Source organism: Vombatus ursinus, unplaced genomic scaffold, assembly GCF_900497805.2.
Source record: "Vombatus ursinus unplaced genomic scaffold, bare-nosed wombat genome assembly UNPS02014863.1, whole genome shotgun sequence".
Classification (NCBI taxonomy): Eukaryota; Metazoa; Chordata; class Mammalia; order Diprotodontia; family Vombatidae; genus Vombatus; species Vombatus ursinus.
Window position 1 is genome coordinate 31,234,996 of NW_020954641.1, and position 26,725 is coordinate 31,261,720.

Below are 26,725 nucleotides of genomic sequence, written 5' to 3' on the forward strand. Positions count from 1 at the left end.
AGAAAATTTGGAACCCAAAGTTTTAAAAACAAAAGTTAAAAATTATTTTCACATGCAACTGAGAAATAAGATATATAGGCAATGGGGTATAGAAATGTATCCTGCCCTATAAGAAAATAGAAGGGGAAGGGGATAAGAGAAGGGAGTAGAGATAGAAGGGAGGGCAGATTAGGAGAAGGGGTATTCAGAATGTATGCCATCTTGGGGTGGGGCGAAAGATGAGATGGGGAGAAAATTTGGAACTCAAAATCTTGTGGAAGTGAATGTTGAAAACTAAAAATAAATAAATAAATTTTAAAAAATAAAAAAATAAAAAAATAAACCAATACACAGGAAAACGGAGCTAAGAGACAGGGGTTGGACCTATGATTTCATTGGCATAGGTACCTCCAGGAGAGGAAACTCTTTCTATATGTACCGATTGGAACATTCTCTACAATTGCGTAAAATACTGAGAAGTTGTGACTTCCCCAGAGTCAAAGAGACAGTATATGTCAAGGGCAAGAGTTGAACTCAGTTCTTCTTGATTTGAGGCTGGCTATTTATCTACTATACCATGCTGTCTCTTGGGAAAATAAAGATACAAAATCACTGCATTATTACATCATAAACTAGAGGAACAAGGAAGAACTTTCCTTTCAGAGATTTGAATAGGGGAAGAGTTTATGATCAAACAAGAGGTAAAGAGGACTACAGAAGATAAAGTGAACAATTATTAATCATATATAATTGAAAAGTTTTTTTCACAAACAAAAACTACACAGTTATTGTTAGAAGGGAAACAGTTAACTGGGAAAAAAATCTTTACAGGAAGTTTTTTGAATAAAAGTTTAATTTCCAATAAAAGGAACTGATTCAAGTGTGTAAGAATAAGAACCATTCCACAAATGGTAAAAAGAGGGATATAAACAGTCATTTTTCAAAGGAACATATTCAGGCTATCAACAGCCAAATGAAAATATGTTCTAAATCATAAACAAGTGCAGGAATGTAGATTAAAGCAACCCTGAGATACCATCAGACTGGCAAAGTGACAAAAAAGAAAATGACAAATGTTGGAGGGGCTGTAGGAAAACAGGTACATTAATGCACTGTTGGTGGAATTGTGAATTGCTATTGAGGCAGAGGAACTAGAGACCAAATCACCAACATTCGCTGGATTATGGAGAAAGCAAAGGAGTTCCAGAAAAACATCTACTTCTGCTTCACTGACTACACTAAACCTTTTGACTGTTTGAATCACAACAAAATGTGACAAGTCCTCAAAGAGACGGGAGTACCAGATCATCTTACTTGTCTCCTGAGGAACGCGTATGAAGGTCAAAAAGTTAGAACCAAGAACAGTTAGAACCAAACAAGAAAAAATGATTGGTTTAAGATTGGAAAAGAAGTACTATAAGGCTGCATATTGTCACTTTATTTATTTAACTTATATGCAGAATACATTGTACGAAATGCCAGGCTGGATGAATCAAAAGCTGGAGTTAAGGTTGCCAGGAGTAGTATCAACAATATCAGATATGTAGATGATACCACTCTGAAGAAAGTGAAGAATTAAGAAGCCTTTTCATGAGGGTGAAAGAGGAGAGTGTTGAAGTTTAACATAAAAAAACTAAGATCATGGCAATTGGTCTCAGCATTTGCTAGCAAATAGAGGGAAGAAGAAATGGAAGCAGTGTCAGGTTTTATATTCTTGGGCTCAAAGACCACTGCAAATGGTGACTACGGTCATGAAATTAAAAAAACGCTTGTTCCTTAGAAGGAAAGCTATGGCAAATCTGGACAGCCTACTAAAAATCAGATATAAGACCTCAGCAACAAAGGTTTGTATAGTCAAAGCCATGGTTTTTTCAATAGCAATGTATGGTTGTGAGAGTTGGACTATAAGGAAAGCTGAATTCTGCAGAATTAATGCTTTCAAGTTGTGGTGCTAGAGAAGACTTTTGAGAGTTCCTCGGACAGCAAGGAGATCAAATCGGTCAACATTTAAAGAAATTAACTCAGGCTATTCATTGGAAGATCAAATACTGAAGCTTAAATACTTTGGCCACATAATGAGAAGACATAATTCATTGGAAAATACTCTGATGTTGGGAAAGATTGAAGGCAAAAGGAGAAGGGGACAGCAGAAGATAAGGTGGATAGATAGTGTCATGGAAGCAATGAAAATGAGCTTGGACAGACTTCAGGATATAGTAGAGGATAGAAGGACCTGGCATGCCATGGGGTCAAGAAAAGTTGAATATGCCTGAACGACAGAAGAAGGAGGAGGAGGAGGAGGAGGAGGAGAACAACAATAACAACAAGATAACAACACAGCCAATCTGGAGAATGATTTGAAATTATGCTCAAGAGGTCAATTTCTTTCTTTCTTTCTTTTTTTTTTTAGGCAATTGGGGTTAAGTGACTTGTCCAGGGTCACATAGCTAGCAAGTGTCAAGTGTCTGAGGCTGGATTTGAACTCAGGTCCTCCTAACTCCAGGGCTGGTGCTCTATGCGCTGTGCCACCTAGCTGCGCCCAATTTAAGAATTCTGATCAAGGCAGTGACCAATAAAGATTTCAAAAGACTGATGATGAACTGTGTTACCCATCTCCAGACAGAGAGGTGATAGACTCAAGAGAATAATATATAGATTTATATATAGATGCATACATATGAATACATGCAGAATAAGACTAAGACTAAGAATAAGAGTAGATTTTTGGACATGGGCAAAATAGGCATTTGTTTTTCTTGACTATGAATATTTGTTATGAATTTTTTGTTTTTTTTCTTTTCCCCAGTGTGGGGTGAGAGAGAGAGAAAATAAATGCTTGTTGATAGAAAAGGAAAATTTTAAAATTGCTCTGAAATCACTGTATTTAAATAGATCTTTCTTGTAAATTTTTCTTTTATATTTCTACTGAATTAAAGATGTCTGAAACATTTCTCTGAGGCAGGTGGGCCTGGAGTCAGGAAGACCTGAGTTCTTATCCAGCCTCAGAGACTTCCTAGCTATGTCACCCTGGGCAAGTCACTTATCCTCTGCCTGACAAAAGGTTCCACTAAATCCACTGGAGAAGGAAATGGCAAACCACTCCAGTAACCTTGCCAAGAAAACCTCATGGATGGCTATCGTCTATGGGGGTCACAAAGGGTCAGACATGACTGAACAACTAAACAACAAAAGCATTTCCATTATTGCTGGTCTTTCTGTCTTCATTACCACGTCTTTATCACATTTACTTCTTTCTGATCTTCCCTCAATGTGTAATCTTCACAATTTTTCATGACTAAGTGTTTAATTTTAGGATCATAGACATAAAGCTGGAATGGACTTTAAAAACCACCAAGTCAAACCTTCTTGTTTTACAGATGAGGAAACTGAGGCTTAGAGAGCTGTAGTGATTTCCCCAGGGCCAGCAAGCTTTTCAGGTGGGGTCTGAACTCAGATCTTCCTGAATCCAAGTGAAATTCCCTATGCAATATGTCATGTCAGATTTTTGGGGGGAAATAGTACAAACTGTATTTGAATCACTAGTGTATATTAGCTCATTTGAACCTCCCAATAATGTTATAAGGTTGTCAGGATAGGGATCATTACTAAAGCTTTATAGATGAGGAAAAAGAGGCCAAGAGATGTAAGGTGACTTTCTCCAATTTGTAAATAATAGACTCAGAACTGGAACTCAGGGCTCCAAAGTCATGGCCCAGGACTCTTTCCACTGAACCACACTGGCTTTCAAGTGCGCACTTCTGCTTGGTTTTTAACAACCCAAATGTCATCTTCCCTCAACACTTACCAAACAGTCTCCACGTACACAAAGGCTGTAAGGATCCTTGTAGGAACAATGGGTTCCATCATGTACCATTCGCTTCATGGATACCACTTCTCCAGTTTCTTTTGACTGGCAGTAGAGATGGCATCTTTCCTTGGCTGCAGGATAAAATGGCAGATTTCATTTGTTTTACAACCTATTTACTGATAGGGTTCATACATACTCCTTTTGGGCTTGACATGACACATGGCTAATCAAGTGGGACCACTAGCATGTATACCAGTGATTTCATTTCATCACATCAATGGGAATTAGCCAGGATAGGGAAACAAGAAGTAAGGTGTATGGGGTGGATGGGGAAGGGACGGGGAGATATTGGAAGGGGCACTGGTTACTTCTGGCTGAATTTGAAATTGACTATGAGATTTAGGAGTTGCTAATTTCAACTTCACCAATACTTCAATGGTCAGCTCAGGGTCCACCTCCTTTCTAAAACATTCCCTGGCCCCCCTTTCCTCTGAACCTTTTATGGAACTTGTGTCTTGCCTTGTATAGTGGGTATTTATGCCAATGTCTTATTTGTGCTAGGCAGTGAGCTCTGTGAGGGTACCTTTCCCCAACTTTACTATCTGAGAATCACCTGGGCTTAAAATCTCTGGGACAACTTGCATTCCTGTCTCTTCTTAACTCACTGCACTGAATCAGTTATCAAGTTTTGTTGACTCTACCTCTACAATATCTCAAATCTATCTCATAATGCTAAAACTCCTAGCCTAGGCCCTCATCACCTCTAGCCTAAATGATTTTAATAGCCTCTTATCTGACCTCCCTGCATCTAATCTCCTCTCTCCAATCCATCTTTCACACAGCTGCCTGAATAATCTTCCTAATGCACAGGACTGACCACACACTCTCCTGCCCTAAAATCACTTCAATGGCTCCCTACTGCCTGCATGAAAAATTACCTACTCTTTAGCTTGGCCTTTAAGGCCTTCTACAATCAAGTTCCAACATTCCTTTGTAGCTTTATTTCAAATTACTCTTCTTTAAGCACTCTACTTTGCAGCAAACCTGAAGGGTGAGCCCTCTGAATTCACACAGTTTGGAAGCTTCATGAGGACAACAATTGCTTCAGTCTTGCCATTTTATCCTAAGTGCTTGATATAGGGCTCTGAACATAGTAGGCCCCTAATGCTTATTGGACTGAACTAATTCATCTCTGTCCCCCCATGGCTCCTTGCACAGGGTCCTGGACACAACAGGAGCTCAAAAAAGGTTTGGGGATTATAGAATCATAGATTTAGAAAGCAATCCAACTCTTTAATTGTATAGATGAGAAAACTAAGGCTCAGGGAGGGGGATATATTGACATTTATAAGGCAATGTAGTAAGTAGCAGAGCTGAGACTAGAAACCAGGCCTTCTAATTTCAAATCAGTGATCTTTCTACTATACTTCATTAGGTGAATGAACGATTTTAATTAGTATGCCTGAGCTTTTGTGTTCAGATGATGTCCTTTTCTTTTCAGGGCATAGAATTTTATCCTAAAACATGTCATGGAGAATTAATAATGGGTTGCCAATACTACCTCAGGCCCAAATTTTCACCCACAGAGAAAGATTAATTTTGAGGATGGAAAAAATAATTATAACAAGCTGTACACAGTTAATATCCTGCTGCTAATGTCTATTTATTTATAGATGCCTGGCTAGTCCTGAGCCATGGGATAGGAAATACAGACAGGGGGTGACCCATTTAAAAGCACCCCCATTGAGTAGACTGTGGCCCTAAGTGGAGTAGTGTCATTGACCCTCCCTGAAGATTTTAAACTATACCAGTGCAGGAACAGAGTCAAAAGATATGGACAGCTCTGACTGAACTGATTTCTTACCATCACCCAATTTCCAGAAAACCTTTCTCAGTTCTCCAAAAGGTAAATGACCCATATAAGGCATCCTGCTGACTCTTCCAAAGCCAGGAGCAACTTTTTCCCATGATTTAGATCTAAGATAGGTTCAAAGCAAGCAGAAGTCCTACCAACTACTCTCCCTCCCCTCAAGCACAGGGGGCCTTCTCCCAGGGGCATTGTTGCTCATTTGACTTATTTGTGGAATCAACAAAAATTTTATGGTCATATAAGCTTCCATAGCAGTCCAAATCTCCCTGTCCAAGACTCTGATTCAAACATTCTCTACTCTACTCTTTTTCCTAATACTGTGTTAAGTTCTTTCCCTTTGAGATGAGCCTGGGTTATTACAGTTCCCACAAAGTTATGGTAGTTGCCACCAAGCTAGAATCTGACTATGGGCCAGGCAATGTCTGTCTTCTGAGGATCAGCTCAAGGTGCTAGAGGCTCACCATCAGGGTGCTGAACGTGGTACTGACCGAGGTGCTGAACAGAATGCAGGGAGTGATTTTGTTTTTTTCAGTTTTGTCAGATTCTGCAACTTGCAAAGATTGTCTACTTTGGTATGGAGGAATTGAGGCCTTTTGAAGTCCAGATGCATAATAAGCTCCTCAAAAGACATTTAATGAAATTACAGCAGAGAGACAGAAGAGGGCACTCTATGTGCACCAATAGAGGGCTGTGGTATCTGTGCTCCAGAGAGAATAAATTTGGAAGTTTTTTTCCCTTAGCCAGGGCCTTGGGTAGGCCTATCCCTAAGTGATGTGATGATCAGGTATTAACTACTAATGGAAAGAAAGGGATGGAAGGTGGACAATCCTCAGGATGTGGGTTGTTTAGGATAAGAGCTTGTATCTATTTCTTGTTTTCTATCACACTTCAATAAAGCAAAATGTTTTTCACCAAAAGTAAAGCAAAGCAAGAAGTTTAATGATTGGTATAAGTCAGTTCTACTCTATTTAATAAATGAACTATCTTATTCAAATTTGAATAGAAAAGTGTTGAGGTCCTTTGTTACCAACCCTGGTAAATTGCACGCAATTTCCGTCCTAGGTTGGGCTGGATGCTAAACAGAGGCAGGATCAGATTTGCCAATTTGGGTTCGCCTAACAAAAAGAAAGCCAGTTTTCAGCCTCTCCCATGATCTTCTCAGTTAGTAATGATCTTCATATTTAGGCCTCACAGAGCACTTTGTTTTGTACCTTTCTGATGTATTTATCATGTAATATTATATATTACAGTTATTTGTGTATGTTTCTTATTTCCCTACTTAGAATATAAAGCCCAGAAAGGCAAGGACTATATCTTATTTAAACTTTTATATCTCTCTCATCTCCAATCACAAAGTGGTACCTGTTAAGTGGGTGCTTCATAAATGTTAGTGGTTGTTCTGTTGCTAGCTCAGAGGTTACTATGCATGGTAGAATATGGGAAAGACTTCTGCAGCTAGTGGCACTGTATATAGAACACTGGCCCTGGAGTCAGGAAGACGTGAATTAAAATCCAGCTTCAGAAACTTATTAGTTGTGTGACCCTAGGCAAGTCACTTAACTAACTCTGTTTGCCTCAATTTCAAACTTAATTGTAATAGCATCTACTTCACAGGGTTGTTGTGAGGATCAAATGAAATGATATTTGCAAAAAGCACTCTGGTCAGTGTCTGGCACATAGTAGGCATTATATAAATGCTTATTCCCTTCCTTTTTCCTTTTCCCTTTAATGTAGAAACACCTGTGAAGCATTGACCTAGTTCTTATTCTCATGCTTATTCCCCATATTTCATTAGAAGTAGCCATGGCTGCTGAAGGGAATGAAGACTTTGCTGGCTATGATTCATTAAAGACAGCAAGCAAAGCTGATATAGACCTCAAGTAATGGGTTACTATGTCCTTGGTTATTGGTTACTAGTCTCTCTATGTTGAAACCAGTGAATGTTCCCAGTACTCAGGTGCTCACTGAACCAGGAACAGTTATAACTGGTATCATGTTTACGATGAGAATATGGTTAATAATAGCCCTTAACCATCTCATCTACAAGAGGCCCAGTGAAGGAGAAAGAACTCTAATCTGCTAACCATATTAACTCAATCTCTCTTCCCTACAACCAGGGAAAAAAGTATCAGGAAAAGGAGGTATCATGTCAGCCTTTTTTGCAATCTGTCTGCAACTGGTTTAGAGAAGGCTTTTCAGGACACCTTAGATCATAGTAGCTGCCACATCTGTAAAACCAATTCCAAATCATTAAGGGATCTGAGAAGCCTCCTGGGCCCAGATCTGGCTTTACTGAAGAAGCATAGTATCCATGAAGTGGGAGGTTGTGGGTCTCTTGCTCTGTGTCCTGGTCAGAAGTAGAAGCCTCTACTTCTGGGCACCACGTTACAAGGGAGACAGAGATGAGCTAAAGCAGGTCGAGAGGTGATTAGTTGGGAAATGAATGATACAGGAGGATTGATGGAAGGAATTCTGTGTTTGTGGGTTGGGAGGGAGTGATGTTTAACCTGCAGAAGACAAGAATTAAGGGCACAATAGCTAAAGGGCTTTCATGGAGAGTTACTCTCCTTGGTCCCAGATGGAAGAACTAGAAGCTGCAGAGAAGCAAACTGAAGCTCATTGTAAGGGCAGAACTTCCTAATGCTCAGAACTGATCAATGTAGGAATGAGCTACCACTGTAGGAACCAATGGGCTCCCTGCCCCAGGAGGTTTACCATCAGAGAGACTGAAGTTGGGGAAGTTCTTGAGGGATTTTCTCCTTAGGGTGTGAGGTTGGATTAAATGGACTCAGAGGCCCCTTCTAACTCTGAGATTCTGGGATATCTGCCTATGGGCTTTGGGCATTCACTTATAGGAGAGGCACCACAAGAATGGAGCCCTTCTTCATGGCAGGCCAGGCCAGGCTGGTAAATGGTACAGGTTGTCAGTGTAAGCTCAGCCACAAGATGGTGCACTGGAGTTTTCATCAGTGAGTTCCAGCTCATTTGCAGTAAAGTTCAACCTGTAGGAGTGTTGGTAGCCAGTGTAAGCCCTTTCATACCCCTTCTTCATCACTCAGCCTTTATCTCCATTTAGAGGCCAGGCTTCCTTAAGCCTCCATGAGAACCCAGCTCCCATTCCAAGACCACAAAGATCCACTGAGTCCTCACGGACATTAGACTCAGACTCCTGGAGAACCTGACCCAGATGTTTTGATGTTTCTCCTGGTTAGAGAATGTGTATTTTGGGGGTGGGGTGGGGAGAAGGTCTCCTGCAGGGGCAAGTCTCTGTTTTTTCTTTCCCTTGAATCCAGGACCATGACCCTATTCTTAAAGCAGCAGCTTCTGGCTAGACTTGAATATTCTTTACTAATTCTCCTGTTGCAGAGTCTGGGTTGGCATGTGTCAAAGCCCAGGACTAAACAATACAGCTGTCAAGAGGTTCAATCAGTTTATTTGTCTGTCCAGGACAGGAGAGGTGATCTTGTTAGAGTCTATTTATGGTCTGACTCCATCTGGAAGACTAAGTGGAGAACTGCCTTGTCTTCATAATTCTGAAAGGTTGTGATAGGGAAGGGGTCACTTAGTCTCCTTAGGCTTGGCCTCAAAGGACCAAAATAAGAGCAATGGATAGAAGTTGTGGTAAGGTAGATTTTAACTCAAACTAAGGAAAAACTCTGTAACAATTAGAGCTGTCTTAGAGTAGACTGGTCTGCTTTGATAGATAGTCAGTTCTCCATTATCAGAGGTATTCAAATATAGGCTATATGACTACTTGCCAGGGATGACATGTAGGGGACTTCTGCTCAGGTATGGGCTGGACCAGTTGACCTTTGAGAGCCATTTCAACTCCAACTCCAAGATAACAGGATTCTATAACTCTAAGAGGTTTTGCTGGATTCTTCAAGTTGAGCCACACCCAATGTTTATGCTAAATGGTCCTCCCCACTGGGGGCCTTTGTTAGAGCTATGCTTGCTAATTCTAACACCAGTAAGTGTGTCTTGCCCGTCACATTCCATCTAAAGACATGTGGACTGCAAGGTGTTAGGTGGAGATTGAGAGTGAAGAGAAATCTATCAGCTTTCAGGGAGATGATGACATGATTTGCAATTGACTTTGATTTGATTGAGTGAGGGAGGGCTGTGCAAAATCACCAGCCTCACTTTCTCCTCCAGAGCCATCTGGGTCCAGTGGTCAGATATCTACCAGGATAACTGGAGGTGACGCAGGATGCAGTGGGAGACTTGGGCCCTTTTAAGCTAAGGTCTTTTCAAGTTCTCATTTTAAGTGAGGCAATGCCCATTCAGTGAATATAATAGAAGCTAAGGATACCCACCTAGACCATTTTTACTCCATCTCACTAGAAAACGTAGAATCTAATCTAGGTGAATTTCAGCCCATTGTGTTCTACTCAGAGAGAATTGGGTTAGGGGTAGATCAAATTGCCTAGATTGCCAAGGTGGGGTACGGTGGGGAGATTGGGGGAAGGGTCTGGATAGAGAGGATTAAGAGTGACAAAATCAAAGTCACATTCTCTCAGTCCCTCATTAAAATAGTCCCACCTTTCATTATAATATTCATTCTCTCATCAATTGTTAACCAATCAAAGTCGATTGCCACCTGCCTGGAACACCCACTCTTCCAAGGGCAAATAAGCATTGAGACCCCTCCATGATTCACCTTTGGTTTATGAGAAAAAAGCCAAATTACCACCCTCCTATTAATTATTTGCTAGCCATAATTAATAAAATTATTAATTACTCAGAAAAAACGAAGCTAAGGATACAAAGTAAAGATCTCTTAGGTGAGTTCCATTGCTATTCCCATCCCCATTCCCATCCTCCAACCCCTGCCCAGCAGACTCTCTCTAATCTAGACAATGAGAGATCTTATGTGCTCAGGTATAACCATACCCTCAGATGCTTCATCCAATGATCACTAAGACCTGTTGGTTTTATCTTCTCAACCTCCTGTATCTGAATCCTGCTCCCTACTTCTTATGCCACACACCCCCTGAGCATAGACTGTCATTACCACCTGCCTGGACTATTGTAAAATCCTCTCAATGACTCCTTGCCTTCTATTCTCTTTCCAATTCATCCCTCACACTGTTGTTGGATCACTCTTCCCTCGGCAGAGATCTGATTATGCTTCTTCTCAAATCACTGAACTGTGGCCCCCTCTCACCTAGTGTCACTCATTTGTATACTCCTTAGCTTGGCACACAAGGCCCTCCATAATTCAGGACCATTCTACATTTCCAGCCTTATCTCATTCTACTTACTTCAGTGCATTCTATATATGCTGCCTAAGTATGCCCTGTGTTTGTCCTTGCTCATATACTCTTTCCTACACCTGAAATATTCACTCTCATCCTTTATCTGCTGAATTTGTGCTAATCCCTTAAAGACCAACTCAAATGTCATGCCCTCCATGAAGCCTTTCCAGATGACCTCTGTTGGTTATGACCTTCCTTTTTAGACTTAACGCAGAATTTTGTTTTGTACCTCTCTCGTCCACTTATCATATAATAGTGTTGTAGCTAGTATGAAATTTCCTGCACAAGGTTTTGATTGGTCCTGGACACTTTTGGATGGCCTCTATATGCTTGGATACCAATCCTGGCAAACACTGACTTTGTTCCAAGGCCTTGTTGTCCCAATGACAGCACAATGATGGTGAAACTCAGGGCCAATTCATACACCTAACCTAAACTCTTGGGCTTGGATTTTTTAAAAAGGGGGCTACAATGTGTTCCAGAGGCTGGAGAGCTGGAGACAGCTATACATAGACTCAATACCCTGGAAGAAGGCCCGTGCCTTGGGCACTCCAGCTACTCCATATATGATAGGATGAAGCCTGGTATCTTCCCCAGTATTTAGCATGCTGTCCTAGTAGGTCTTTAATAAAGACCAACTCAATTACATTCAACCTTAAAGTCTAGGAACACACCTATTTATATCTCCAGCCTATTTTACCTCTTGACATAATGTGATCATCAGTTTACTCCCTGAGGAGTACAGGAACATGTCTCTTTTTTTTGGTTGGTCCACTGGATGGTTTCTAACATTGCCCTCAGCTCTAACTAGGACCATGGGATCAGAAGAGCAAAGATTTAGGGATGAAAGGGACATTAGAAGCCATTAAGTCTAACCCCCTCATTTTACATTTGAGAAAACTGAGGCCAAGAGGAGTTAAATGACTCATCCAAGTTCATACAGCTAGTATGTATCAGAGCCAGAATTTGAACATAGGCCCTGTGACTGATGCATTTTCCATCTGTCAAACCACCCTGATATGCCATTCTATGTTCTATATTGTAAAGTTTCTTTCAGTTCCTAAATTTTGTGTTCTAAGGTCCTTTCTCGCTCTGACCACTCTACAGTCTAAAGGTCCCTTCTCCCTCAGAGATTCTATGGTGCTTTCTCTGAGCTTTCCCTGGGCTACTCCCCATCCCTTGCCCTCATCCAGGCTCACCCTCCTTGTGCTCATGGGGTAGCCAGTGGTGCTGGGCATTTCCGTGTTCAAAGTAGAGGTCCCATTGGCGACACTGCTCCTCTCGGAAGTCATCCAGGGCATTGGGGCAATCCTGTGTGTTGCATAGCTGGAACTCATAGCTGAGCCCCACACATGAACGGCCTCCATTGGCCGGGCTGTGGGAAGGGAAGAAAAACTGTTGCAACTTACAGAGCCAGTGAAAGACAATAGGAGGGGTGGGACTTTGGGGATGGGATGAGAAACCCTTAAAACTGGTCACCCTTTCCATTCTTAAGATGCATGAAATTGCCGAAGACTTTGGAGTAAATTTACAATTCACTGAGGAGATGGATCTTTTTTTGGGGGGAGGGGGCAGAGAAGGGGAGGCAGAGCTGGACTTGTGATTACATTGGTTTACAAAAGTTTTGATATAGAAACCTCTTCCACCAACAATGCAAATCATCAACTTATCTCTAACTTAAAGGTTTAGAGAGTTGCTTCAGGCACTAAATGACTTGCCCATGGTCACACAGCTAGTATGTGTCAGAAGCAATCCTTGAACCTCTATCTTCCTGACTCCAATCTCAGCCCTCTCTCTGCTGCATCATGCTGCCTCTCGTAAAAAGGTGGATTTGGCCACGATATCCATGCAATTGTCACATTACAAAAATACATATGAAATCTGGTTAGAAAGATCACTTACATACTAGTTGACCTATAATTTGCAAGCTATTCATAGTATTTAATAAGGTAGCAAGGGCTACTCCACCTACCAATTAACAAAAAAAGGGGTATTGAGTTCTTTTTCTGCTCAGCTATAAGCTGAGTTATGCTTAGAAATATGTGGTCTCTGTCTTCACAGAGCTTACAATTTAGTTGAGGAGATGGAATTAACACATCTTTAGTGGAATTCATTTTGGGAATTTTGAACTAGCCTAAAGAGCCATATTGAATGATAATATTTAGAGTTGAAAGGGTGGTTGTTGTTTAGTCTTGTCAGTTGTGTCCGACTCTTTGTGAACTCATCTGGGCTTTTCTTGGTAAAGATACTACAGTAGTTTGCCATTTCCTTCTCCAGCTCATTTTACAGTTAAGGAAACTGAGGCAATCAAGGTTAAGTGAATTGCCCAGCTAGTAAATGTCTGAGGCCAGATACGAACTCAGATCTTCCTGACCCCAGGCCTGGCACTCTATCCACTGTGCCATTTAGCTAGATAATAATATTTAGAGCTCAAAGGGCCCTTTGACTTATAAAAATTAGTCCAGAGGTTCTTAACCTTTTTTGTTATGGACCTCTTAGTCAATCTCCTGAACCCATTAGACCTCTTCTCAAAATGTTTTAAAATGCAAAAATAAAAATCAATGAAATAATAAAAGAAACCAGTTATATTGAGATAAAAATATAATTTTTTTCCATCTAGGTTTATGAACCCTCTGAAATCCATCCTGGGTTAAGAATCCTTAGTCCAATCTCCTTATATGACAGAGGAGGGAACTGAGGCTCAGAGAAGCTGGCCCAAATCACATGGACTTTGAGGTCAGGTGGTCTCACTCCCAATCCAGTGTTCTTTCGAATCTATCATTTTGCTCCCACATATTAGCTCTTTCCTTTTGAAAGAACAAATGCTGCAATTTTTTATTTTCACCTCAAAACATCAGAAAAACAATACGAACAACAACAACAACAAATGGGGGCAGAGGAGCTTGCCTCAGCGGTCTCTAAGATCTCCTTTAGTTCAGGTGACGGTAGCATGTGGAAAAGATAGCACAGATTGTCCAGACTCTAGAAAAGGCAGAGGAGTTGTTCCTTGGTCCATATTATACCTGGGGTGGGGGCAGGGTAGGAGGAGGTTCCTTTACACTGATCTAGGGCCTAATAGCCACTAAAATTGAAGGACCCAGATAAGAGGCTCCTAAATCACCTGCATCTTTTTGTCTGCCTCTGCTTGACTTACAAGAAAGAACTTTGACCCACCAGCCCCTGCTAGTCAAGCCTGCCTTCCCCTGGCCCAGAAAGGAGAACCTTCTATTCCTTTTCTGTAACCTCCTTCCACTCAAAATCAGTGACTCATTCAGTGAAATTGAGAGTTCATCATTAAGGAATATGCGTTGGAACAGAAAAAAGTGCCAGCCTTGGAGCCAAATAACCTGGGTTCAAGTGTGGGCTTTTGCTAGCGATACAGCCTTGGCTAAGTCAATTTACCCCTCTCTAACTCAGTTTTCTCATCTGTAAAATGGAGAACGACCAACAGTGTGGTGTCATGGATAGAGAGCTGGTTTCAAAGTAAAAAAGATGGATTCAAGTCCTGTCACACATTGGCTGTGTGACCCTGGGCAAGTAACCTAACCTCTTGTTTCCCCAGGCAACTCCCTGAGACTATAAACTGTCCACACTGGATTGAGGAAGTTTTATATACTGATGAAATCACAATTGAAGAAAATCACCCCCCAAATGAGGACAGTAATACCTGCCTGCCCCACCTTGCAGGGACACCATGAGGAAAGGGCTTTGTAAAACTGAAAAGTCCTATCTAAATGTGAAATACTGGGATCTATATTGTTATTGTCTTACTTTTGGTACCAATTCAACCTGTCTTATCTCAACTAGATGGAAAGCTCCTCAAAGGCAGGGATCTATCATATTAACTCAATTCTTCTCACTTTCCTTGGATATAGTGTCTGGGTAAGGCCATTTACTCTGAAGGTGGTCCATGAAATCTCATTAATGATGAGGACAGTGATGGAGGCAGAGAGATAATTCTGTCAAAGAAGTGTGGTCTAGAGGAAGGGGGATTAGTACAGGGCTTCTTAAACTTTTCCCACTCTCAACCCCTTCAGCACTTCTTAAGCTCAGTTTAAGAAGTGCTGGGAAGTTAAGTGAGCTTGGTTTTAGTCTTGGCTGTGACTCATTGCATGACCTTAGGCAAATCACTTAAACTTTCTGGGTTTCATTTGTATGTTTAGGCCTCTCGTCTATAAAAGGGAAAAATAACACACCATCGATTCCACAGTGGTATTGTAAGAAAAGTGCTTTGTAAACCTTAAAATGCTCTCAAAATGTGAATTACTATTAATTACAGCAGTTCTGACTCAGCTGCTTCCGAAATGATCTTGGAGAAGTCATTTTTCCGGGTCTGGACCTCAATTTCCTTATCTGTAAAATGGAGATATTACCTGTCCTATAAAAGTCATAGAGGTGGTTATAAGATTAAAATAAAATCTAAAATAGGAATTATACACAAACATAAAAAGCCTGATAGGAATACAATCTCATTAGAATCATGATTCTCTGGAGTCTGAATGCAGACTAAAGCATACTTTTTTTTTTACTTTCTTTCTTTTTGTCTGTGTTTGCTTTCAGAGCATGGCTAATATGGAAATAAGTTTTGTATGACTGCATATGTATAAAATATATCCAATTGCTTGCCTTCTCAAAGAGGGGGAAAAGGAGCGAGGGAAAGAATTTGGAAATCAAAAAGTTTTAAAAAAGAATGTTAAAATTTGTTTTCACATGTAATTGGAAAAATATTTTTTTAAAAAAAGGAATCATCATCCTCTGATAGCAACTGCATCACTGAGCATATCCCATGAAAGTATTTTAGTTCAAAGCCAACTTACTGTGGGTTATCACATTGGCGGGTTCTGAATTTCACACCAGTGCCACAGGTCCTGGAACAGGAGCCAAACTTACTCCATGCACCCCAATTTCCATCCCGTTTCAAGATATCTGGGGTCAGCCAGATACAATGGCCTTTAAAGCAGTGCTGGAAGAGAATCCAAGAGAGAAACATGAAGACATCTGATAATCCGGTAGCTCTTCCTGTTCCTCTTGGAGAGATTCACTCATTCCCAAGATGCTGAGGTTTCAGACACATGACCTTGGATTCTTGTTGGATGTGGTTAGTTTTCCTGTAGAAAATAATGATACATCCCTATTTCTTATATTTACATAAATGCAATTCTCTGGCTTTAATAATTCCTGGTTAGAGAAATACACAATCTTTCCGAAATTCACCTTTTCAATGGCTCTTTTGCTCAGAAATATCCAAAAGGCGGACGTGACAGAGCAGACTCGCAGAATGTCAAAGTTAGAAGGATGCTTAGAACATAGAATGTTAAAGATGGAAGAGAATTATTAGAATACTAGAAGTGGAAGGGACCTTAAAACATATCATATTAATGATGAAATGGACTACAGAATGCAGAATGTTAGAATTGTAAGAGAATATGGAATATAGAATCTCAGAGTTGGAAGAGACCACAGAATATCAGTGCTCAAATTGACTCATTTTAAAGATAAGGAAACTGAGGCCCAGAAAGGGAAAGAGATTGCCAAAGGACACAGGCCTAAGAAGTGGCAGAACTAGCACCTGAACATGGTTCTGAGAACAAATCCACTGTACTTCCACTACAGTAAGTACATCCCAGATGGGATGCTGGGCTTTGGACACCTGGTCCTTCTCATCTGGGCCTATCAAAGGGATATCTGTTTTGGTCTTACTGCCCGGCTGGGAAATCTGCCACCTGCACACATATATGTGTATGTACACACAGATGGCTAGGACAAGTGTAATCGTTCATTCATTTTTCTTAACAAGTAAGTTAAAAACAAGTTTAACTTTGTACAATCAGCTTCAACAGCCAAAACCTTGTCAGGTCCCATGTAAGCCAAGAATACAACTGAATGCATGGTACTAGCCAGAAAAAAAAAAAACACTTAGGAAACATATAATGTAATTGTTACCTTTTGCAGAGAGATTTGTTGTTTGGGAAATAAATGAGCAAGAGAGTCACTCATCCTGGGAACTGCTGAAGGAACCAGTTGCTAAGTTGAAGCTGTAGCTGGGAGGGAGAATGGCCAGAGCCTCCCCACAAGGCCTTTGCCTAATGGTAATTGAGCTAAGCAGGTGAAATGGACAGGAACTCATTTCTCTGGCAACTGATACAATACAGTTATAGGTGATAAAGAAGTGAGAGCTAAGGGCAGTCCAATTCACAATTCCTAGAAAGTCACTAGGTAATGAGAGCTAGTGAAGGAATGACCTAAATCCAATGTAAGAAAAAGCATGATAGGAAGAAACATGCAAAGCTACGTCTAAGTGAGACAGAAACAGGAGGTATCTACATGGGGGGAGAGGTGTAATGAAGAAGTACTCCAGGTTAGGCTGGGAGTTGAGCTTGACAAAGCCAGAATGCCATTCTCAAAGCATCTTCTTTGACAAACGTAAGACCTAACAGGCCAGTCTTCACTGATAGGGACATATTGCCGTGGTCTAAAAGGGGCCTTTTTTCCTGAGGGCTCTGTATCGCTTCTTGTCCTATTTGGGCTAAGCAATAGTGGTGGTGGTGGTAGTAGAAATAACTGTAAGACTAATTCTGGATGGAGCCTATAAAACTGGTAAGATTCAAGAAAAAAATCAAAAGACCCTTTGTGGGTGATATCCATACAAACTTAGCCAACAATATGTCAACAAAAAAGCACTGAATAAATAGCCAGGTCACATGGATCTATTTGGAGAAAGAGAGGGGTTTGTAATGGCAATTCAGGACCAAAGACCACCAGAAATTACAGAAAGGTAATTACAGAAGCTTGGACCTAATGATAATGTGGATTATGTAAGGGAATAGTAGAAATTATGTGACAGATCAATGTAGGGTGAAAAAAATTAGTTATCTCCTGAATATCAGGCAAGACATGACCTGATGACTGGAGTTAAAAATCATATGCTTGCTGTCTCTCATGGACTGACAGATGGCAAATGCCAATATTACAAATACAGGCCTCAAAATATCCAGAAGTTGGGGCAGCTAGGGGGCGCAGTGCATAGAGCACCGGCCCTGAAGTCAGGAGGACCTGAGTTCAAATGCAGCCTCAGACACATAACACTCCCTAGCCGTGTGACTCTAGGCAAGTCACTTAACTCCAATTGCCTCACCCAAAAAAAATATCCAGAAGACCTCAGTGAATCAACTCTTCTAGAACTGGACCAAACTGCCACGCATGATTACCAGGACATAAAAATGATTCCTAAGAACAATGTTTTCAGTAGATGGTACCATGCCAAGTAGTTACAATATTCAAGCTAATGGAAAAAAAGGCTTTTGAAATATAGAGACCTCACAGAGGAGATTTAAACTATGTGGGAATAGGATGAGATGCATATATATCATCCCTGTTGTCCTGAAGCTATGCTGAGGGTGCTTTCAGTGAACCTACAAAGGATGAGTTTACATCTTAATAATTTTACTCAATTCAAAAAGCAGTTATTTTATCCAATTGTGCAATGGTCCACAGAATATTAAATTTAAGATACTCATAGCAGGAGCACAACTTGTCCAAGCATCATTTCTCTATTTATTAGAGATACTGGTTTACAGTTTTTCTTTTCCTCTGTTTTGATATTTTCCTGATTTATGTGTCAAAACTATGTCTGTGTCATACAAGGAATTTGGTAGGATCTTTCCTTTTCTTATTTTTCAAACATTTTACATAATATTGGAATTAATTATTCTTTAAATGTTTGGTAGAATTTGCTTGTAAATCCATCTAGTCCTTGTTTTTTTTTTTCCTTTGGGAGTTCATTTATGGCTTATTCAATTTCTTATTCTTCGACAGAGTTATTTAAATACTCCATTTCTTGTTCTGATCATTTGGGAATATATATTTTTGTAGATATTCATTTCGTTCAAATTGTCAGTTTTATTGACATACAGTTGGGTAAAATAGCTCCTAGTAATTGTTTTATTTCTTCTTCATTCATTGTGAATTTGGCCTATAATATCATTTGTGGAAGGAATGAACGTATAGTACGGGATGCACTATATATAGTATTTATTGAAATGCTCTTTGAGTGCGGGAAAATTAAAGAATATTTCAATAAATATTGGATACAGATGAATACCTGTAACAAGGGTGAAGCAAGTGAATTAGGTCAAGTACTTTTCTCAGGTGCACAAAGGTGAAGGTCAGAGGAAAAGATAAAAAATATGCATCTACTATTTCAAGCCATGCTATCAAGATGGAGAATAGGGCACACTTTCTTATACTCACCATGGACCCACAATCAGTTTAAACTAGATAGTCATGTTGTTGGGCTCTGATTTTTCAAGATCACAGACACCCTCCAGAATGGATGAATTTATACTAGGTGGAGAAACCAAGACTTTGTCAATCTAAGCACATTCTCCCTTATACAAAAAGTACCTTCCTTTAGAACAAGTTTTTTTTTTTGTCCTAATGATTTCATGAAAGGTTAGAAAATATGAAACTGTAAGAGCTCCTGGAGTGATAAATTATCCTGAATATCTCTATCTATTAAAACTTTGGAAACGGCATAAATTTCATGGTCAGACAAATTTCCCATGTGACCTAGTTCTTATTGTTCAGGGAGACTTTAAGAGGAAAAAAAAGTTCAAACCATTTGTTTCCTAATTCTAAGCTAAAGTTCTCTTCTGATTACCTGGTGTGGTATGAAGGGGACCCTAAGTTCTCAGAGGTTATACCATCTGAAAACATAAGCCCTGAAAAGTCCTACCAAGCTGGAAAGGCTTTGGAAAGAGCTTGGAAATGGACTGGAGGTATGTTATGTGAGGACCAGATTAGTTAAGTGTAGAAAGGCTCAACACTGGAAAATGATTGGCCCCAATTATAAATATTTGTAGCCACTGCAGTTCATAAAGAATAAGAGACAGTAAGGCATAATGGATAAAGCCATGAATTTGAAATCAGAAAACTAGGGTTCAATTCCTAACTCCAACTTTGAGCAAGTCATTTAGCCTCTTGGGCCCTAAGTTTCCTTCTCCATAAAACGAAGGAATTGTAGTAGATGGCCTCGAAGGTTTCTTGCAACTCTCTACAATCTTAGGATGACTAAGGTATGGTGGGGATGTGGTTTGCACTGGTGGCAAGATCACATAACTAATAAGTGTTGGAGCCTGCAAACATTGTGCTGTCCATCATCATCAATTTCTTATCTCTAGCCACTCAGTTCCCCACAGGCCAATTAGAAGAAGAAAGAATGGCTTACCCGTGCTCTGCTTCAGGGAAACCAACCAGCCAACTTACCTATGGAGCCTGTTACTATATATTCCATCTGTGGTTTGACACTGTGGGGAATAAGGCACAGCCATGCCTTCACCTCAAGGAGCTTATAGCTAATTGGGATTCCTCTCACACAAAGAACTAAGAGCAAGAAAAGATAGTCAAGTACAGGCATTCATGCAAGAGGCTGGAGAAGAGATGGGGAAGGTTTCAAGAGGAAAGCGAGTCTTGAATGAATCATGAAAAAGCATTTATTAAGCACCTAATATATGCGGGGTACTGTGTACAAGTACTGGCGATACAAATATAAAAGTGAGACGATCCCTGCCCTCCAGGAGCTTACATTCTAATAGGGAAAGACAACACATATAGGGGAGTGGTGGTCAGGAAAAGGCAGTTTTGGTCTGGGGAGTCATAAGGATTTGGAGTGGAGCCATAGGACAGTTGATTGTCATGTCCTTTCCAGAAGCAATGGTAGCAACGATGTTGTTATTGCTCCCAGAACAAGGGACTGGAAACAGGTGGGGGAGAGAAAGGAAGGGTGCATGTGGCAGCAAGGCAGATGATAAGCTGTGTAGGGTAGATGGCTGTATTGGATATGAAACCTAGTTTGGGGCTACTAGAAATAGGGATCAGGTGAGCTTACACTTGCTCATTCACTACTCAGGGAGACTCAGTCCCAAAAAGAGGTTCCAAAGCTGAATGGATTAACTGCCCCAGAGAGGTAGAGTACGATATCTGATGGTCCAGTTTGAGGATGCTGTTCCAAGTGGGAAAGGGAGGTATCAGCAGGGCAGATAGGAAGATGTCCATGGGTAGATGACTGAAGGGGATAGAATGTAAGGCTAGTCTTATGGGATGGACAAAGTTTGGATAGCGAGAGGAGTGGCATCAGTGCATTCAAAGTGAGAGAAAAAATGTGATACAAAGCAGAGAGATAGGAATGGGCACCATGCCTTGGGGGGCAGTGAGGAAACTGGCCTGGCTGGGTAGGTACCTAGATGGTATGTATTGAGGAACTATGAAGAGTCAGGTTGGGGAGATGGCATAAGCTTTGAGTGCTACGCTAAATGGTTTGGACAATGGAATTTTCATAGATGCTTCCTTTGCAAAAAAAAAAAAGAGGACATCATGAAAGTGTTTTAGGAAACTCTGTCTGGTGGTAGAGTATATTTCTGAGCCCACTAGTTTGTCCTTCCATGAGTATGAGTGAAGAGGTCTTGCCTGACCCTGGCTCACAGGGAAGGTAGTTGTCATGGGCACTTGTCGCATCTTATGATAAATGGAATTGGAGAGAAAAAAGCAACAGAGAAATTGTTTACTCAGAATAGCCAGTTGTGTTTTCTACTTCAGGGGGGAAAGAAGGAAATTAAGGAGTCCAGTCATCAGCGAGTCATTGCATTCTCTAGCAAGATGAGACATACAATAAATGAGGGCAACAGACAGAGGAGAATGTAGCCAGATCTTGGCACTCTGTGCTGATGGAGGAAGCAGAGATATAGATGATCTGGCACATTTGTAGTTAGCTTTCAGGGGTATCCTTTGGACTTCTCCTTGAGTGGTTTGGCTATAGCTTTGGCACTGAGAATTCACCAAAATAAACTGGTTCAAGAATGACTTGGTGAGTCACTAGCTGTGCAACCATGAGCAGGTCACACCACCTCTGGGGACTTCAGTTTTGTTATATGCAAAAGGGGGATAATAATCCCTCACTGGGTTGTAATGAGGCTCAAAGTACATAACAGCCTTGTAAACCATAAATACTTCCCATAACACTGTATGCATGGGAAGTACTATTATTATTATGTTCTTTCAATCCTATCTATTTCACTCTTCATGTGTTAATCTCAGTTTTCCTCTACTTCTTTTACTTACTCATCTGTACTCATATACAGTTTTCAAGAAAGAGAAAAAGATAAAGTAAATGTCGTGAATTTCTAGTTATTTGTAATAGGTTATGTCTCTGTTGCCTCAGTTTCCTCACGTAAAAATGAGCTGGAGTGAATTTCTAGTTATTTGTAATAGGTTATGTCTCTGTTGCCTCAGTTTCCTCACGTAAAAATGAGCTGGAGTGAATTTCTAGTTATTTGTAATAGGTTATGTCTCTGTTGCCTCAGTTTCCTCACGTAAAAATGAGCTGGAGTGAATTTCTAGTTATTTGTAATAGGTTATGTCTCTGTTGCCTCAGTTTCCTCATGTAAAAATGAGCTGATACTGGAGATGGCAAACCATTCTAATATCTTTACCAAGAAAACTCTAAATGGGGTCACAGAGAATCAGACATGACTGAAATGAATGAACAATAATACAGATCTATTAGGATGAACACTAGGGGAAGGGTAAGATTAACACATGAATGGCAGATTTTTTTAAAAAAAAGAATAAATTGTAAGAACAGGATTGAAGAAAAGTAACAGAACATATCCTCATCCATTATCTCCTTTGAGCCTCATGCCAACCCAGCGAGGACCATAGGGCAAGAACTATTACCCGTTTTACAGATGAGGAGATTGAGGCTTAGGGGTGAAGTAGTTTGCTCAAAGTCAAACAGCTAGTAGGTATCAGAGAGGAAGTTCAGAATCAGATCTTCTGACTCTAACTGGGATCTTTCCCCTACATCACACTACCTACATATGCCCTAACTCCTGCTAGAAATGAAAGGCAAACACTGTCCTGGGTGTCTATAGCTCTAGGCCCCACTTTGTGCCTTTGTATTCTTTCCATGCTCTTAATGAATAGTGAAAACCTGCCCTGCCTCAGGGATGACAGGGATCATTGTGAGTATTAGGTACCAGATGTTCTCCCTTTGGATGCTCAGCCTTTTTACTCACCTTCCCTGGAGCACACATGGTCCCATCCAGCGGCGGCCCCTTCTTGGTTTTGCAGAAATAGGGGTTATCAGGGTGGCTGCACCATAGCTGCTTGCAAGGATCAAAGGTCCGGAACTAGAACAGGAGCAAGCTCAGAGAATCACAGATTGTTAAATCTAGAAGGGGCCTTAGAATATAGAACGTTGGAGATGGGAAAGACTTCAAGATCATCTAGTCCACTGTTCTCATTTTCCAGACCAAGAAACTGAAACCTTCACAGATTAATTATTAGTCCCGGATCATACAGCTAGTAAGCAGAAAAGCTGGGATTTTAACCCAGGTCTTGTCTCCCAAGTCTAAAAACACATGGATTTGAGGGAAGGCAAAGTAAAGCATTTGACCCAATAAAGAATCACACCCAGAGGCCAGGACAGGAAGAGTAAATGACCCTCTGCAAAGAACCTTAGATGGTGAGGAAATATCCAAGATGAGGTCTGAACCACTGCCCTCAATTGCTACAAACTTCTATTTCTGTAATGCTTTACAGTTTACAAAGCATTTTCCTCACAGAAATCCTGTGAGGAAATAGGTAGAGTCAGTGGTGGTGCAGGTTTATCAGACCTGATAGCAAAATTTTTATTATAAGCATTTACACTTTTGAAATCAGCAAATGCTACAAATCAGGACTTGGCTTATTGTTTTGTTGGTTGTCAAGATTTAAGAAAGTGATGGAGGAAATATCAATGACGCAAATGAGGTCGTACAGCTAGTCATCATCAGAGATTCCAATCCAGGTCTCCTGGCTAAGTCCAATGCTCTTTTCACTATACCATACTGCTTCTTAATTTGGGGTGAATAATTTTGTTCTTTCTATAGACAAGATAATGCTACCCGCAATGGAGTTTTAATAGGAGTGGCAATCCCTCTTCCTGCTCCTGTCAAGCCCTGTAGTGGTTCAAGACATTCTATGAGACAGAGCTGCGGTGAGGAGAGCTGTCTGGGGCCATGGAATGGGCAGAAACTTTCTGGTTGATGCCAAGATTTTGGTCTTATTAGCATCATGCTCCAACCAGAGAGGCTAACCAGGCATGGACAACAGAGCCAAAGAAAGCTGTGTTTGGAATCAAAGCTGAGAGCTGGAAACCTTTAATGCAGTCCAATCCAATCCAATCTGATCCAGGGTGTTTATTGAGCCAATGAAACATCAGAGTCCCAGAACAAGGGTCTCAGACTGAGAAAATCTTGCTTTTATTCTACACAGGTGGCCCAAAGTCCTTAGCTCTTCCCCCCAGCCCCTACCATATGGGTTAGTGGACTCTGCGAAGTCCATGCTAGAAGATGAGAACCTAGGAAGAGGATGTGGACAAAAAGAACAATGTTGGTTACTGCCATGTAAAAAGTGATGTGTACTTAAACCCCCCCCCCCACCAACTATACATGGTAGATTCATAGTTTCATATGCAATTCTTGCCTTCTGACCCTCCTATATAGAAATATTCATACCGGTTGATGATGGTCATATCTAAAAAATGTATATATGCATATATTTTAAAAATATGTGTGTATATACATATGTTATATGTGTACATACAAGCACATATACATGTACTGAAAACTATAAATGTATATACATATGCATGCATTTTAAATAAATAAATATATATATATATATGTTTAAAAAAAGATGAGGACCCCAAATCCCCCTGACTCTCACCGGCTACTTGCCCATGGCTGTTGTATCCTCCCAATGAAACTGGCTACTTTACTGAAAAATCTTTCCCTCCTCCCAGACTTTCCCCACAAACCCTTACTGGAAATAATAATAGGGAAAGAATGAGAGAAATTAAGCCACTCACAAAGTTCTTAAGATTAATAAGATTAAGAGCTGAGAGGAACCTTAGCTTTTAATTAGTCAACTCTCCCCCCTGCCATTTTACTAATCAGGTCTACCAGAGGTCCCACAGTTAGTAAACAGACAAGTAGGGATCAGCTCTGGAATTAGGATGGGGCCAAGGATGGCTGGCCGAATTTAGAAGGAGCTTCCATCACTTTAACATAGTAGAACTAAAGGTTACCACCTATTTAGCCAGAACAATTAATTAAAATAGGAAGTTCTCAGATGGCACACTTTTCTCCTGGGGTTTGTCATCTAAGAGAGTTCCTCTTCAACCTCATGGGCCCAGCACCAAACCTAGGGGTGCCCCCAGGGAGTCATGAAGTGTTTATAAAGTGCCTACTATGTTCCAGGCACTGCACTAACTGCCAAAGATATAAAGAGACACAAGACAGTTTCTGCCCTTGAGGAACTCAGAATCTACAGGAGGAGACAGCATGCAAACAACTGTGTACAAACAAATTACATACAGGGTAAACAGGATAATAAGTAAACCTGACACGTTGTGCTCCAGTGGCAACAATTTTTAGTTAGCAAAAATCTCATCTCACTGGGATTCAAACTCAGGTCCTCTGACCTCGTTATCCAGCACTCTTTCTACTTAAGGGAAGACTGCTCACATGTGTCCGGGGGTTGCTGGCAGCCCGACCTGGGACTAAGTGGACCTGCCAATGTCCTTCCCAGAAATAATAGCCCAAGATATGGCAGGCTGAGGGTGAGGTGCAGTAATGGGGAGAGAGGAGGAGGAACACCACGGGCCCCAGAGCTGTGCTTCCCAAACATAACAAAACATGGCAAAGTTACCATTATTTTTTCTCCTCATCTCCTCAGCAATTGGTTAAAGGTCACTCTCACCATCTGACATTGCCCTGAGGTTATTGGATGCCAGAACGACCCATGGCCACAGCCACATCCAGGCTCCTGGGGAAGAAGTGATGGGAAAGACTGACTTTTACTCACCGCTGTGCACATCATATAGCCAAGTCCGAAATCAAAGCGACACTGCTCGTTCATGGAATAGTGAATTCCCGGCAGCTGGGGCAGAATCGGCCAGTCCTGTTCGAAGGGGTCGTCTCTGAGGCAATCGTAGGAGCTGCAACAGGCACACACACAAACATGACAGGAACAGATGGACTTGTGGTTTCCCGAAAGGCTGAGTCCAAGCCAAACGGAGGGCCTGCCTGCTGGGAAGCTGCGGCACCAGATGGGCCGAGCATAGCCGCAGGCAGACTCCCCGGGCATCTGCCCCCAGTCAGCCTGCAGGTGCACACTCGCTCTGGGCTTCCTGGTGGTACAATCTGGGCGGGGCTCTCAAGTGGGGAACAGCCTGATGTCCCAGATTCCCACTTGGACAGGGATCAGCAATTGGCCCACCCCAGATAGGGCTGACGAGAAAGAAAAAACATGTAATTCATTTTCCAGGTTAGGTATTCCTTCGCTTACTCCTTCCCCTCCCTCCACCCCCACCCTTTTGTCCTTCAGCCTGAACTTTGGGAAAAATAGCCAAGGTGGCCAGGAACGGAGCAGGGTCATCAAGAGCACGACCAAAACCCTTTTCAGGGGAAGCACATGCTTCCACAAACCAAGGGGGCCCCTACTGGGGCCTCCTTTCTACTTGTAATCCTTACAAATGTTTCTCAAGATTTCCTTTCTATGCCTTTTTTTCATCTGGAACTTCCTTAGGAGTATCACATTACAGTAGTCAGAGTGAGGCGGCAACTCTAAGCTAGCAGTCACTTGGCCCAGCTTGAATAACGTCGGGAAACAAAAAATCTGAGAAACTGTTATAATACTTAGGCCTGCAGGACCATGGTCTTTAAGCTTGGGAGTGACTAGGGCTCTCAGTCTATAGAAAGGAAGGAGGAT

General features: G+C 41.2%; 1 protein-coding gene across 1 annotated transcript in view; it reads right to left on the reverse strand.

The window, feature by feature from the left end:
* ADAMTS2 (ADAM metallopeptidase with thrombospondin type 1 motif 2) overlaps positions 1–26,725 on the reverse strand; it is a 451,457-nt gene that overhangs the window by 42,726 nt on the left and 382,006 nt on the right. Inside the window, exons 9-13 of the mRNA XM_027841791.1 lie at positions 25,820–25,952; positions 22,987–23,100; positions 15,733–15,878; positions 12,115–12,290; positions 3,785–3,918 (exon numbers count right to left, since the gene is read on the reverse strand). Of these exons, the coding sequence (XP_027697592.1) occupies positions 3,785–3,918; positions 12,115–12,290; positions 15,733–15,878; positions 22,987–23,100; positions 25,820–25,952 (703 nt within the window). The remainder of the gene's footprint in view (positions 1–3,784; positions 3,919–12,114; positions 12,291–15,732; positions 15,879–22,986; positions 23,101–25,819; positions 25,953–26,725) is intronic.